The sequence below is a fragment of the Paramisgurnus dabryanus genome, chromosome 10 (assembly GCF_030506205.2).
Source record: "Paramisgurnus dabryanus chromosome 10, PD_genome_1.1, whole genome shotgun sequence".
Classification (NCBI taxonomy): Eukaryota; Metazoa; Chordata; class Actinopteri; order Cypriniformes; family Cobitidae; genus Paramisgurnus; species Paramisgurnus dabryanus.
Window position 1 is genome coordinate 11,272,713 of NC_133346.1, and position 15,748 is coordinate 11,288,460.

Sequence of the window (15,748 nt, forward strand, 5' to 3'; positions counted from 1 at the left end):
CTCAGAATGCTTATGTGAAGTTTTAGCTTAAAATACCTGACATATAATTTATTACAGCATGTTAAAATTCCTATTTTGTTAAAATGTACCGTTTTTAGGTGTGTCCTTTAAAATGCAAATGAACGAATGAAATGCAAACACTGACCGCAATGATGGTGGTTTGTTGCAATTGAAACATAATTGTGCTATCAATTATTTTTTCTCTCTTTCTTTCTCTCTGCACTACAGTATATGGCAGTGCCGTGGTTGGATAGAGCAGGTTAAGGGGGCGGTATTATTGTAATTGGCCTTGCTACCTAACTCACAAAACAGGCGAAATCTGAACGACCTCATTTTCACATTCTTGCAAAAAATGGCTTACCAAAACAAAGTTATTGGGTTGTTCTTTTTCACGTTTTCTAGGTTGATAAAAGCACTGGGGACCGAATTATAGCTTTTAAAAGCACGCAATGACCCCTTTAAAGTTAAGGGACATGACTGAAATGTCTGTGACTTTAGATCTCATTTAAAACTAAACAGCTATGATATCCAACATTTGATTTCAACTTAGATTTTAACCAGGAATTCGTACAAAGTGAAAAGTAAAAAAATCTACAATTACTAGAATGAAAACAATTCCGCTTACCCCCGTCCCTAAACCCAACATCACATGGGTGAAAACAAATCATACAAAAATGCATGAATTTGGCCGTACAAATTCATATGAATTAGCCATATTGTAAAATACGTATGAATTGCCATGAGATTATGTTGGGGACTTGAGCAAAACTCTACATTTTTAATCTCGCTGCTTTATATATTATTGAGATATTACAGATCTAATTTGTGGTTTACTTTTTCAAGTTTCAAAAGATTATAATGCTTGATAAATCTTAACAAATGCAGGAAACATTGCCTGAATCTTGTCTCATATAAAATGTATAATGCATTCATTTTTTATTTCACTGAAGATTGACATAATCTGAAATTGGTTTGGTCAGCTCTGTACGCTATACACACACACTTTACCTCAGACCTTGCAGATGGTAAATTTTTTAAAGTAACTTGCGGTCAGAGTGTGTGGCTGTCAGCACAAAACTCAGGGTAGTTTAGCTCTCCGAAGAGACATTAGGATGGTGATGAACAGCCAGTTTCAATCATTTACAGCACAGCGAGATATAGATGAGGAAGGAATGAGGGCGAAAGAGAAAGAAAGAAAGAGAAGAAGTGCTTTATAAAGCAAGAGAAATAAGTTGCTCCTGTCAGGCCCCTGTGTATATATACTGTACTCCTTTGTCGGTTTCGTCTTTGTGAGAGAGTGTGGTTATGTATTGTTGCCGCAGGCTTTCTCAAAAGTGTATACTTAATGACTTTATTGGTGATATCTACGTCATGGGTGTTGAATTATATCACACTTTTGACGGATGCATTATGTCCGAATTTGCCATAGGAGATCTTTATGTTCATTGCATTTCCTCTACATGTTTGATGCATTGCATTGTAAAAGTCGACATCAAACATTGTAGGGTAGTTTCCTGGACAGGGATTAGCTTAAACCAAGACTAGGCCTTAGTTTAATTAGGAAAAATAACTAGTTTTAACAAACATGCTTTACTAAAAACATTATTTGTGTACAATTTGATGCAAAACTATAGGCCCCGATATATTTTAAGATATGTCAGGGCAAGTTGTTGTCAGTTTGGAAAGCTTTTACATTTACTTTAATCTTGGACTTGTCTAATCCCCATCCAGGAAACCCTTTATAGTGAAATAGGACATTCAACAAAAATACTTTATTTACTGAAAACTAATTGGACTGTTTCTAATAGCGAGTTGAAAATGAAAATAAAATAGGAAGAATTGAAGTTATTACATATTGTTGAAATTTTGATAATATGGACCCATTATTAATGCAAAATTAAACACAAACTAAATAAATTCTATTATTAAGTGATTTTCTGTTCAAACCTTCTGTAGTAATGTGTGCACAAAGCTGTGTTAGGAAACACTTGAAAGTATTTTGTCAAGTACAATGTGGTCTTTTGTAATTCTTGGTAGAATATTACGGTCAAGAAACATAGTCTTAATACCTAAACCCAAACCCCTAAAACCTTTTTCAGACTGGTTATAACAAAATTTGTTTAGCACAAAAGACAATCAAAAAACACTTCCTGTTAAGAAACACAGACTGACCTGAGCCTGCCGTCTTCTGCCGCTGCTCCACCTGGGATGATTTTCGTAATGAAGATCCCAGGATCATCACCAATGTGAGGGTTATCTGTTCCACCTGCTATACTGAACCCCAATCCAGAATTACCCTGAGAAGAGATATACACAAAAGCACAGAAATGATTTATTGGTCATCAACTTATGTTCCTATACATTTCCTCATGTAAAGAAGTGAAACACGTTTAAAAAAATCATAATGTTATTTTGGTAAGAAGTGCCCTTGATTCTCCATAACTCAACAATTTGGCAAGCCATGTGCCTCAGAGCAATGCAATCTCACAACTCGAAATCTGTCGCAGTCGGGACTAATGCCATATTCAATATTTCTAAAATGTAAACAGACAAAACTTAGTCCCTGCATGTGGCACTTTTTTAAGTGACAATCTTATAGCTTGCAATATCAGTTCAGTCTGCAGTGACCTTAAAGGGATAGTTCGGCCAAAAATGATATTAAACCCGTGATTTACTCACCCCCAAGCTGTCCGAGTTGCATACTGTATGTCCATCGTTTTTTAGACAAACACATTTTCGGATATTTTAGAAAATGTTTTAGATCTGCTTTATATCATAAATGAGTAAAAAATGAACAAATAAATGAGTAAACTATTGCACCGCTATTATGTATCGGTGATCGTACAGGCTAATGATAGGACAATCTCACTATGGGGCATATCATGCAACACTAATATACAATGACTTTGATTTGCCATGTCTTCAATTTATAGTCAATATTATTAACTCATTTCTCTTCTTCTTTTGAAAAGTTTGTGATGTTCACCAAAGTTTCACAAAATGCCTTCGAGGAAAATTTTCTTCTAAAATATATACATACAAATAAATCAAATCAAAGAACAGACCCTTTGCTTTCAAACAAACAATAAACAAACAAAATGGGAAAAAACTGTTTCATCCTATCTATATTCTTTTCTCTGCTTATAAACTCTTAAATATAATTAGCAAAAAGGTGACATAAATGCATTTTTGTGAAGGAATTTTGTTAGAGATCAGATTTAGAATGATTATCAAAACGGTAAGTGTAAAATTAACAAATCATTTTTTGCTTCAATTTTTTTATAAATTGGGTAAGAGCGGCATCTAGTGGATAATCGCGGTATTACAGATAACCATAAAAACCCATCAGGAACACGTTTTATTCATGCAAATGTTTTCTCTTAATTGACGAGACAACTCGTCAATGGCGAGGAAAGAGTTATAAATTTCAATATGAAATTAAACATTTTTCATCAAATTTACTCAATTCCAGATCTAAAATCATTTTGTAACTCCTTAATCCTCAACGCATGTTTCAGAAGAAAGATACCTAAATAATACTAAGAACTCCATCAAATCTCCTGAACTGCTGGGTTCAATTTTTTCCCAGCATGGCTTAAATCAACCCAGCATTTTTTAGAGTGTGTGTTTAGTCCATAACAGGCCATTTCCAGTCAAGGGCTAAGAGTTTCTAGATCATGATCACATGTCGATCTGCGAATGTTTGGGTTACCAGGGGGAAGATTTCACATGAGCATTAAACAGACCATAACACAACTCTTCATAATGCATGTGTAGTTTGTGACGGTGAGACATGCAAATCGAGAGACAGAGAAAAGGAAAGACACTTACCCGTTCTAATGTAATCTCTTCAAACTCATATTCAATTTCCGTCCCATTTACCTATTGGGGAAGAAAATAAAATCCCATTAGATGTGTTTTATACAATTAGTCATTCAAAAGTCACATTAAATATCTAAAAGCAACACCACACTGACATCCTAAAACTCCAGCTGTTTCATAACAGTTCAAAACATTTTGTGATAGCTAAAGAACAAATTTAAATCTTATGTTATTATTTAAGTGCTGCCATGTACTGTACTTCATCATTTAAAGCCAAATATGCACTTAAAAACATTATTATTCAACGCTTCTCTCATACAGTAAACAGTACGTTTTGATCCGACACTGACACTGATTTAAATTCACCTCACCGCCCCTGCTGTAATTGACTAAATCTGAGTCCGGACACTAAAATCCATAATCATTTACCTGCTCGTACAACGGAGCGCGTCTCTTGGGCTGAAATTCTGGCTTGAGAAGCTCTTTAGAGATGAATTCATACTGAGCGCAAAGCTAGGAACAGTATCGAAAGAAAACTAATCCAATTTCAAGTTGATCTTTAAAAGAGGGTCATCACTGAGTTTGATTGGATGCTTTCATCTTAATTATGCTTTAATAAGCGAATCTAAAAGCAGTGACCACAGTGTGCTTTAATAAGTACCAAAGAGCTTCCCAGACAGTTATCCACACACGTCATTTGTTAATGCGTCAGATGGGCCGCAGGGACCTTTTTGGTGTTAGGTCAGTAAGTCTCTTAATACAAACAGTACCATTAATGATTAATCGAGACCGGATGTAAAATTGCAAACAAAAATTGTACAATGTTTCTGGAACAATTAATTTAGTGTGTTGTTTTTAACACATTCATCCTAATTGATAAATGCTGTCTCTTCTCACAGCGACGTGACCTTTCATTTACAGCATCAGATAAAGGCCTCCACACTAAACCTGCTTCTCAACATGAAGACCAAACAGGTGTCAAGAGCCTATTAATAATGTCAAATGTCAATATCCCACTTTACATTTCACTGAAAAAATACAATCATTCCTCTAGTAAATTCTGATGGTATACTGTACAAGCAGACTACATACTTTTAGTCATTTGATGCAAAAGATCCCTTTATCTGTTTTCTCTCACATCTAATCATGTCTTCTGCAGGAGTCTGATGCAACTATTCTGTTTTTTTCTCGATTAAATTTTTTTGATATCAACTAACTTATCAGGGTGTCTGAAAACAAGATGATTATCTGCAGTTTCATCCATGCATGTGTGAAAACTTTCCAGAACATTCTGTATCAGGGAAAAATATCACCATAAACACCATTGCTCAGATTGTGTAACTTAAATAAAAAGTTGGTTCAACTTAAACAAATAAGATACCTGGTTGCCTTAAAAGCTTGAGTTAAAGATAACATAGAATGATTGAACGGGGTATTTATCGGGGTATTTATCCTTGTTCTGTGATGTGACATGTAGACAAAAATTTTTTTGTTTGGGTCTGTAATGCCTTAGAAGCTTCCTAAAAACCTCTCTTAGATAGCTCTATTAGGGTGGGGGATTTTAAACAAGTGGTTTTGCATCTATTTGGCTCCCCCTACTGGCTTAACTTGCAATCTCATTACTGATTGGCTGACTTTGCTGCCACTCAAAAAATGTAGCCAATTATTTTAAAGGGGAGGGGCAGTGAGATGCCTGTGATGTGGGACGTTTTCTGGCTGACATTTCTAAAAGAGGAATTTCTATGAGACTGAGATGTTTAGCATGTCTAGCACTTTTTGTATGTTCGTGAATGCTTGTAGACTACCATTATTCAACAAAGACAAGGTAAAATGGTTTTTCATTCTCTGTCCCCTTTAAAGGTACAATCTGTAAGATATTTGCAGTAAATATCCAAAAACAATTAGGCCAGTGTTATATAGTTTTGTCCAGCTGATTACTAACAATATCTCTAATGTTTTAAACTACTTGTAAATTATGAAAAAAATTGCCATTCCAAACAGTGACACCTTGTTACCGCCTTTATTAACGTAGAAACCACATGACAACAGTGTCAAATGTGGAAGTATGCGTCTGTCGGGCAATGATTTGAACACTTAATTCTGTGCTGTATTATCACGCTTTCATTTTCACATTTTCAGTTGGACTAATACTGTAACATCTATGACTAACAATTTCGTTTTGAACATTACATGTAACCTTACATGTAATTACACCTTGAATACTTTACCTCACCTGTTTATGATTTCTTTTTCCCGTCTGATTGATGGCCATCAGCGGTTGAGTTAAAGACAACAAATCCCATAATTCCACGCTGCTTCAGAGTGTCATTAGTGTTATTGTTTTGATTGTGTGCCCTCTAGAAGCGGATACTACATCTTTAATTACGTATCTTTAATTCAACCTACAAATATAAGTTTTAATTTTTTTGAATGAACTAATGTTTTCCAGTTGAATTAACTCAAAATTTTAAGGCAACCCATAACTGACAGTACTTTTTAAGTTGAACCATCTTCAACAATTTTACAGTGTGATGGCTATGCATGAGATACCAAAAAAAATTAGCAAATGAGATTATTAACCAACAAAAGCACTGGCAAACGTAAAACACAGACCATTACTCAAGCGCCTTTTTTAAGTGAAGATTGGACGTCTCAGTCCCAATTCACTGTAATTGCATGAAAAGTGTGACAAGCACATTATTTAAAAAAAGAATTGAAAAAAATCATCTACCAGATGGATAAATGTAACGTAACGTAAGGTTGAACTATTCCTTTAAGACAAATAAAACGTCCAGTCTGTAACATCAAGATTGTAACAACTTTTCTTAAAATTATTAAAAGCACATCCACTTTATCTGCCTCTATTAAAAAGTGACCCAATTATTTCGAGTTTAAGTTGCATTAGCATTCCATGCTGCATGGCGTCTCAAATGTAAGATGTTGGTTGGAGACTAGGAAGAGTGCAGCTGCAGAGGGGGACAGTGGGAAGGGGAGGGAGCTCACGATGCAGTATCCGGGGTGTAAAAGCTCACATTAAACCCGTGAGTCACTGCTAATGTGAAAGCACTTAAACTCGCAAGTGTATGATGGGGACGAGCATGTGGAACCACACAACTCATACAAAACGCGTAGAGAGACTTATGTTTCCATGACGACTGACTACAATCCAGGCACTGGGCCTATTAACCTAAAACAAAGCTCTACGTTCCCATTAGAATATTGGGATGGCACACATTTACACCCAGTACATTGATCATACACAAAGTTTTTTTTTTTTTAAAGAGAACAGAAACGGACGATGTTTAAAGTGGGCAAAACTTTTGCAAAATCTATGTTTTTTACAGCTGAAAGACTTCTCTTTACATATTCATGGTATCATTCCATCACTATTTTATTTTGTCTAGTGCTGGCACTTTACATGATTTTTGTACATGACTGAACACAACCCATTAAAATTACAAGTCAACCGACTTCCACTGCACTGGCAAAATCCTACATTTCAAACCACAGGGTCCACCACCGTGTCTGTTACCAACTTAGCCACAATTTTTCTTCCTGATTTTCTAATAACTGTAATAAAGGTCTAACATAGGAAGCGTACAGCAGCGTACAGCAGCGTACAGCTTTTGGCGTCACAGCTCCTTATCATTGTTGTTGTATGCTGAATAACAATATTTCATATGAAAAAAATTAAAATTAGGTCATAAGAAAGAGAGATAGACAGATGTGTGGAACATTCAAGATGTTGTACTGACTTTAGGTTCTCTTAAACGTCACATCTATTACACATATACACTATTCAATTGTTCAGTGCTTCATCAGTTTAACCATCTATATCCAGGTAGGCCATACAACACAGCACATTTTCATGAACATCAGTCCACGTGAAACTAATATTTTATACAGATGTGCTGCTGGATGAGTGTTTGTGTGTGCTCACAGATAGGCGTGTATTGCACACATGTGTGTCAGATGAATGTGTATTGAGTCTTGGCCCCAACAAGCTGGCTTTACTGCGGTATCCTCTCCCCTTTTTTTTCTCCAGGGTCTTTGTATCTCCACAGTGAATCTATCAGATTGCTGGATCACACCTGCCCCAAGCACAAAACCGCAGGACTCCAATATCCCAATACAATCTCATGGCAATTCGTAACTCTTTTCCTGGTGGCTTATTTGGATGAATTTGTTTAATCTCATACGTTTTAGTCTGATCTGCTTTCGTGCCTATGCCGTTGGGTAAAGGGGGTTTGTCACCATTTAAGCTTTTTTCTAATATTTGTATGTTTTTGAACACATATATGAATTCATACAACTTAGCTACTGTAGTTACAAATTCATGTGAGATCAGTGAGATCTTGAATTACAATAACACATCTTCTGTTCCCACAACAGATGCTGTATACATTGAAAAAACCATGCATGCTAATCTAAACTGTACCGCATATCCCAGTAGTATGATATCGAAACCTTTTAACTATGTTGCTGTGTAAAACACCTCAAATAATCAGTAAATGAGGGTTAATGAAACTTTTTTTATCACCCCACAAAAAATGTATCAAAGCTTTGGTGCTTTAAGTGCTGTAAAGCTATTTTAGGTTAGCTGCAGAGTTGCTCCCTTAAAAGATGGCTGCCTATGTAGACAGCAGACAGGAAGGCAGCTCACTAGGCTTTAGATCAGATATTGTTTTACTGCTTTACTATAGAGAAACCCAGGTTACACCAAGATATCCAGGCATCCAGTTCATGTTCCAGTTCGGCTTCATGTTTAAAACAGCTTATAACACTTATAATCTCATACACTTACAGTAACACTGCATGGTCATAGTGATTTTTCTGCGTACAGAAAAAGGTATTTAAATTGTTTACAGCTTTATGCGTGCTGGCAGATTCTGAATGTCACAGTTGTTTTGATGGAAATATTGCGCACTGACTAAAACAGTCACATCTCCTGTCATCTGGATAAGCTTAAATGTCATTAGAGAGATGCAGGGAGGAACAGGAAACAGACTGAATTATGTTTGGTGATCATGACGGGTATGCATGAGATGTCTGTTCATTGAAGAGTCTTCTGATGAAACCGAGCATGAATGGGATTTTGGGATGTTTCTGAGGTACAGTAAATACATCTGCTATCCCAGCCGGAAATGTTATTGGTTAAAGAATGATCTTTTAGGTAAATAATTGTCTCTTAAGTTTTACCTGCTTGTAAAAAAGTGTTGACATACAGTTATAAATGCTATAAAGCTAAAATGTAAATGGCACAACTCAGATAATTTGGTCGTGGATGAATTTGATTTGTTTTTTTTAAATCTGAGATTATTCCTGAAAGTACGAAGAATTTCTGATAAGCAGACACAAGATTACTGGGGTATTTTTCTCGGGAGCAAAAGTCTCACTTTACTTTTCATTTAATATCATTGCTGTCCAAGAGAAACAACAGAGCTATAAAGAGATTTATATTGGGTTTTTTTTTTAAGTTTGGTTCCAAAACACGTTAAAGGCTTTTTTTTATTAGTTACCACTGAAATCAATATTGTATCTGGTCAGTATTAAAAAGTAAATTCTTCATTTTACGCCAAATCAGATATCTGCCATGTTATTCTGTCATCTTTTCTCCAGTTTTTCCAAACCACGACAAACAGCAGTATTTCTTCTTTGCAGAATGCAATAAATCGCTCAACAAATCACAGCGCACAATTACACGCATTGTAAACAATACTGGCGCTTCTTTGAATACACACAGATACCTTTCTCATATACTTTGTACTTCGTGATCAACAAACAAACAAAAACAAAATAAAACTGTTGGCAATAATAAACCTGTGGTGGTTTTCTGTGGCAGGGAAGAAACGTAAGCCATCAAAATCGAATAATTTACGTGTGAGGCACTCAGGCGAAGGAAAAATGCCGGCTGCTGCTTGTTCTCCCGACAGGATCAAGCTTGTCATGCTAACACATTGACCCCAGAGGATCTTATAAAAAACTTTACATTATTTTACTCGAAGTCAAGGAAAGTCGAGCAGGACCAAAACATTTTACAACTGATTGCTGTCAAAAAAGTTCAGCGACGGCGTCCCAAGGATGACAGGGGCAATGACAGTGTTCTTAATATGACAAAGTAAGTGTTTTGATTAATGCCATTAATGTTTATTTTTATTTAGTGTGTACCACTAGTCAACTAAATGAATATAACATGGCAAAAATGAATGCACATTTATATACTGATTCAATAGATTTACAGCATTTTGAAAAAAAAATCAGTTTTTATAATAAATCTTTGAAAATCAAATTATGGATTTTAAAATTTGACATAGAAAACATGTCTCAGCTTACTGAAGGTTAAAATGTGCTGTTAGTGTGTGTGTGTGCGCGTGTGTGTGTGTGTGTGTGCGCGCGTGTGTGTGTGCGCGCGTGTGTGTGCACCCTGTGCTCCGTGCCAAACTGTGTACTACCGCTCTGTGTTAGTGTTTGATTCAACACTCCTCTCTCCCTCTGGGCTCTTTCATTCACTCAGTACATCACCCAATCAATCAATCACCTGTTGTGTCATGTGCTCAATTCATTACTTTCACTCCTGCATTCATTTCTCTCATGCTGTAGTTCTGGTCAGTTTTTGGCCTTCAACATCTTACAGTGACTGAAATGAAATCTCTGAAATCTCAGTCTCTGACAGGAAACGCTCTACACAGCCAGCAACTCCACATATTAAACGAATAGCCATCTAATGGAAGACTTGGTTAATTTAAAGGGGACATATCATAAAAATATGACGTTTTCATGTTTAAGTGCTATAATTGGGTCCACAGTGCTTCTATCAACCTAGAAAATGTGAAAAAGATCAACCTAGTAACTTAGTTTTGATAAACCATTCTCTGCAAGCATGTGAAAAACAGGTCATTGAAATTTGGCTGCCCTGTGATGTCAGAAGGGGATAATACCGCCCCCTTAATCTGCACTATCCAACCACGACACTGCCATTTAGTGCAGAGATCAGCTCATTTGCATTTAAAAGGGCACGACACATTTTTGCTCACACCTACAAAGTGGCAATTTTAACATGTTATAATAAAGTATCTATATGGTATTTTGGGCTTAAACTTCACATACATACTCTGGAGACACCAAAGATTAATTTTACATCTTAAAAAAGTATTGTAAAATGTCCCCTTTAAGTTATGTTACGAAGCATACTACATAATATATATAAATATTAAGTAAGATTATCTGGTTAATGCAGATTTTATATAAAAAATGAAGCATCATATAAAATACGAGTATTCACGCAATGCATTCTGGAATTGTCCAAAGAACATGCAATGCTACACTGTCAGAAAAAAATGGTTAAAAAATGCTCTCTAGCTATAGTAGCACCGAGGCAGTACCCTTTCAAAAAGTACACCTTAAAATAGTTCAAAATAGTATCAGAAGAACATATTGGTTTAAAAGAGTGCATATTATGGTGCTTTTCCATTGCACATTACCCCATGGTTGGGTCGGGTCAGCTTACTTTTGTGGGCTTTTGCACTGGGTTCAGTACATAGTACCTCACACCATTTTTAGTACCACCTCGGTTAGGCTTCCAAGCAAGCTGAGCTGATACTAAAACGTGACGCGAAAACACTGTAGATCATTGACTGGCTTGTAAGAATCATCACTATCCGCGTCATTGCTAAACCTTCGTCATTAGCTTCACCTTTCTGCTTGCACTGTCTCAAGCAAACTGTTGCCATCTGTGCTTTGTTGTAAGTTCCCAAACTCCCTTTAGCGGTGAAAAACATCCATAGGCTGAGAATTAGGAACACCATACCAGTGTTTTCCTTGCAGTTTGTGGCGGTACAATCGCGACGCGTACGTTAGCATGTAGGCACGGCATTGACTGATGCCACGGGTGTTTGTACAGAAACTGTCATGTGAGACAGAGGTAGTGATAAACGTGAATTTTGATTTTGTGGCTGACTGACAAATAAATGAATGTATGGGAAACACTGCATTCCAACGACACTCGCTCCAACTTTTTGTATGGCAGTGCAAATCGTAGGAAAAAGTTAGGAAAAGCGTACTTTAAAGCATGACTATAATAAGTTACCATACTGTATAAAGCAGCATAATTCTGATGCTTGCTTTTCAAAACGCCTTTATGTCAAAGCCAACGGTCTGTGATTCAAGACCTGCCTGTTTCACACCATTCATCTCGAGCATCAAATCTCTCTCAGATGTCCCGTCCAGAACACAGCAAAGGCAGAATATTAATATTTTAAGACCTCAAAAGAAAAGCCCCCATGCTAATCTAAACCCACAGCTAATCACTGTCCCCTTTATCTGGTTTATTTATGAAAAGTCATCAATTATTGAATAGCGTGATCTTATTTGTGCAGCACAAATAAAAAATATGTCAAACTTAATTAATAGCACACATGCATGGGCATTGACTTGGGTGGTTTGCAATGCCACAGTTTAAATCCCATGCACACACGCATACTGAAATGTCATGAGCAAAGAATAAATGAAAAACAAAAATGAAACTCACGTAAGGTACAGATTCCAAAGTGTCCGTGTTGACAATAATTGGAGCAGGGCTTGCCTGTGAAAAGAGAGGAAGGGAGAAGGAGGGAGATGAAGGGAGAGGAAAAGAGAAAGAGATAAGGATCAGAGTGGACTGGAGGAGATGTGTGATCTGGCCTAGTTTTTAGTAAAGGATATACAGAGCGTGATGGGTACCGCTGAGCTCACCGATGCCATGAGGATGGGTACAACTTTAAAATGATACAATGACACCACCCACTGAAATGATATACAACCGTATATACACACATACAGGCCTGACGATTAGATGAATGGTTAAAAATAAAAAACTGCCATTTTTCGGAAGTAAAAATATACCTGCGTTGTGACTGGAACAAAAAGTTTGTATTACAGTACATACTGTAAATGTTGAATTGTGATTGTGTTGAAAGTGGCAAAGACAAATGCTGTCACACATCAATACAGTGGGTAAATAATAAGTATTTGACACATCAGCATTTTTATTAGTAAGGGGATTTCTAAGTGGGCTATTGACATAGCATTTCCACCAGATGTAGCCATCAAGCCAAATATTGAATTCATTCCAAGAAATCAGAACATTTAAGTATACAAGTTGAGTCATAATAAATAAAGTGAAATGACACAGGGAATAAGTATTGAACACATACCTGGACTAAAGCAGCTGATATCAATTAGTACTAATAGGGGACAGGGTTTCTCCCTCAATACTAACAGATTTAATGTGATCTCATGGCTTTCTATGCCATTTTGCACCTTGTTCTCTTTGTGTGTTCAATAATTATTCCCTGTGTCATTTCACTTTATTTATTATGACTCAACTTGTATACTTAAATGTTCTGATTTCTTTGCATGAATTCAATATTTGGCTTGATGGCTACATCTGGTAGAAATTGTGTCAATAGCCCACTTAGAAATCCCCTTACTGATAAAATGCTGATGTGTCAAATACTTATTTTCCCTGCTGTAAAATCTATTCCACATAAAATTTGTGAGTTTTATGTTTTAATATATTTATCAACCTTGTTGTTTCTCACATATACTGAAGAGCACTGTTTGTGTAAAGCTTTACAGTACTTATATATGCAGTATATATATGGGCTCACATGAGATAACAATATTAACCGAATGTTCTCATCACGTATTATAGAGTATGTTCATCAAATACCTTTGCTTTAAATCCGCTTAATCCTGTAAAGTGGGAAATTGTGCTTTTGTGAGAATATACTGTATCACTGTTACATGTCAGTGATAAAGAAAGTCACAGCCTAAGTTTCCACACACACACACTAACTTAGAGATTGGAAATTAAAACCTGTCTTTATGTGAAAGCTTTAAATAGAATAGTAAATCTTTTTAGGATCTTTCACAATAGAGTTTGTCGTTTTGACGTCAGAGTTTAGCTCATTTGGTTGCTGTCAAAGTAATTTTCCACTGAGCATCACTGAGTCCACTTGAAAAGGTGACTTGGGTACAAGATGCACCATTAGTACATGAGTACCAAGTTTACCTTCTTTTAGAAGCCTCTGTGTAGATGCTCTCGCCCAAATTAATGTCAAACTCTTTCATTATCAATGTGCTATCTTTGTATCAGACTACTGTACACAACAGCTTGAGGAAGAAGTGTGTATTGATTTTCCATGATAAAATACTCAGCTATATACATAAGCAACTGAAAAATATTTTTAAAAAAAGTATTTCATAGCTCTGCAGTATTATAAAACCATTCAGTTTCAAGCAGCCAACACAACATCACTGGCTACAATTTTTGCGTTGTGATTGGGGCCGGATGATGCATGCGCACAAAACACACAAACTCATTTAGCAGGCTCATCACAGAAGCAGTAGCATCCAGAAACGCTCTGCCCTGGAGACGCAGTTGGCCTGTTGCTGTGACTGAAAATCGATCGACAGCAAGGACTGAGGCTGTCCCTGCTCACTGCGCACTGATTCTAATTGCATTAATATATCTCGTCTTGAGAGCTACAGCCTCAAGCACAGAGACACCAGAAACTCTGGGAGAGAGAGAGAGAGAGAGAGAGAGAGAGAGAGAGAGAGAGAGAGAGAGAGAGAGAGAGAGAAAGAGAGTTTGTTCATTGATAGAAAAATGGTAAAAAAAGAAGTTCCTAGGTTGTCACCGGGTCAGTACCCTTTAAAAAGTTCCTATAGCATTAAGAGTTTGGTTCCAAAACGCAATAAAAATGTGTTTACTATACCAAGAAAGTGACAAGATGAAAACCACTATTTTCTGTTAAAAACTTACAAATAGCATCTTTAGGTTATAATAACATATAAAATTCAAATCCATAATTTGATTTTCAAAGATTTGAAAGAAACACTGTGTTGAAATTAACACAGCATTTTTAATTTATTTTTTTTGCCTAATTTTTAAAAGGCCACCGCCTCAGTGACAGCAAGGGACCACAATGTATGTACATTGCACAGTGGGGGAAAGAAAAAAACTCAATAAAAACTTCAGTTGTATAACTGATGTTTGTAATACACCGTGAGTTTTAAGGATTTGTGTTTGTAAGTACATATTGCAAGCATCTTTCACACAGGGTGTTTTGTTTGGTTGAGGAAACAACATTGGAAATGTGGCATTTAACCGGAGCTATCCAATTATCTGCTGATGCAGCCCATCATGGCGTGGCAGACACACATTTAAGAAGATTATAGGAGCGATAATTGTGGTTTTATCTCAAAATTTGACAGTTTAATGGTCGGAAATAAAAGTAAAACGAACCTAAATGAGCACAAGCTAAGTTTTATATCTCTCTGGATGATAAAGGGCAATATTAGCCAGTTTCAAACGAAGAAAATCACTCCAATATCCTACAAGGATGATGATGCAAAAACATATACGTCAGAAATGTCAAATGAACTGTTGCATACAGTAAAATTTTGGATCTCATTAAGTAATAATGAATACCATACTGCTCAAGTATGGTATTCTTTATCCAGAATTGTACATAAATACTGTATAACTGATTTCATCAATATGCAAATGCTATGCATACTTATTTATTTTTTAGATTAGCGTCAGACAGCCAAAGTTCATTAGCGCTGACTATATAGATCATATTAACTCATGAAGGTTTATAAACAAAATGCTGGAAATAAAGCACATCAGTGGTAACCGTGATGAGAAAAGAAAAATAATGGTACTTTTAAGAAATCATGCCCTTTTATGTACCAGACAAAAGAAAAATCACAGTAATACCCTGAATCTTGTTTGTTACTGAATGCAGCCCGTGTGACATTAGAAATGCGATGGGTGATGAAGCATAAACTCTCGAGCATCCCTTTGACATCAAAAAGGGCAGAAATGGCAAGACCTTATCAAAGCAAGAGGAGCTGTGCATGCATAATCAATGTTTGAGGA

At 36.3% G+C, this 15,748-nt stretch overlaps 1 protein-coding gene across 31 annotated transcripts in view; it reads right to left on the bottom strand.

The window, feature by feature from the left end:
* The window catches only part of dlg2 (discs, large homolog 2 (Drosophila)), a 278,208-nt gene that overhangs the window by 81,352 nt on the left and 181,108 nt on the right, over positions 1-15,748 (bottom strand). For 26 of the 31 annotated variants that reach the window (XR_010529246.2, XM_065259051.2, XM_065259138.2 and 23 more), the window contains 3 exons: positions 12,350-12,403; positions 3,832-3,882; positions 2,173-2,297 (listed from right to left, as the gene is read on the bottom strand). Coding sequence is in view for 30 of the 31 variants with exons in the window: in XM_065259051.2 (XP_065115123.1) it covers positions 2,173-2,297; positions 3,832-3,882; positions 12,350-12,403 (230 nt within the window). In the remaining variant the exon portion in view is untranslated. The remainder of the gene's footprint in view (positions 1-2,172; positions 2,298-3,831; positions 3,883-12,349; positions 12,404-15,748) is intronic. The other 5 variants (XM_073816029.1, XM_065259066.2, XM_065259036.2 and 2 more) reach the window with 1 other exon arrangement.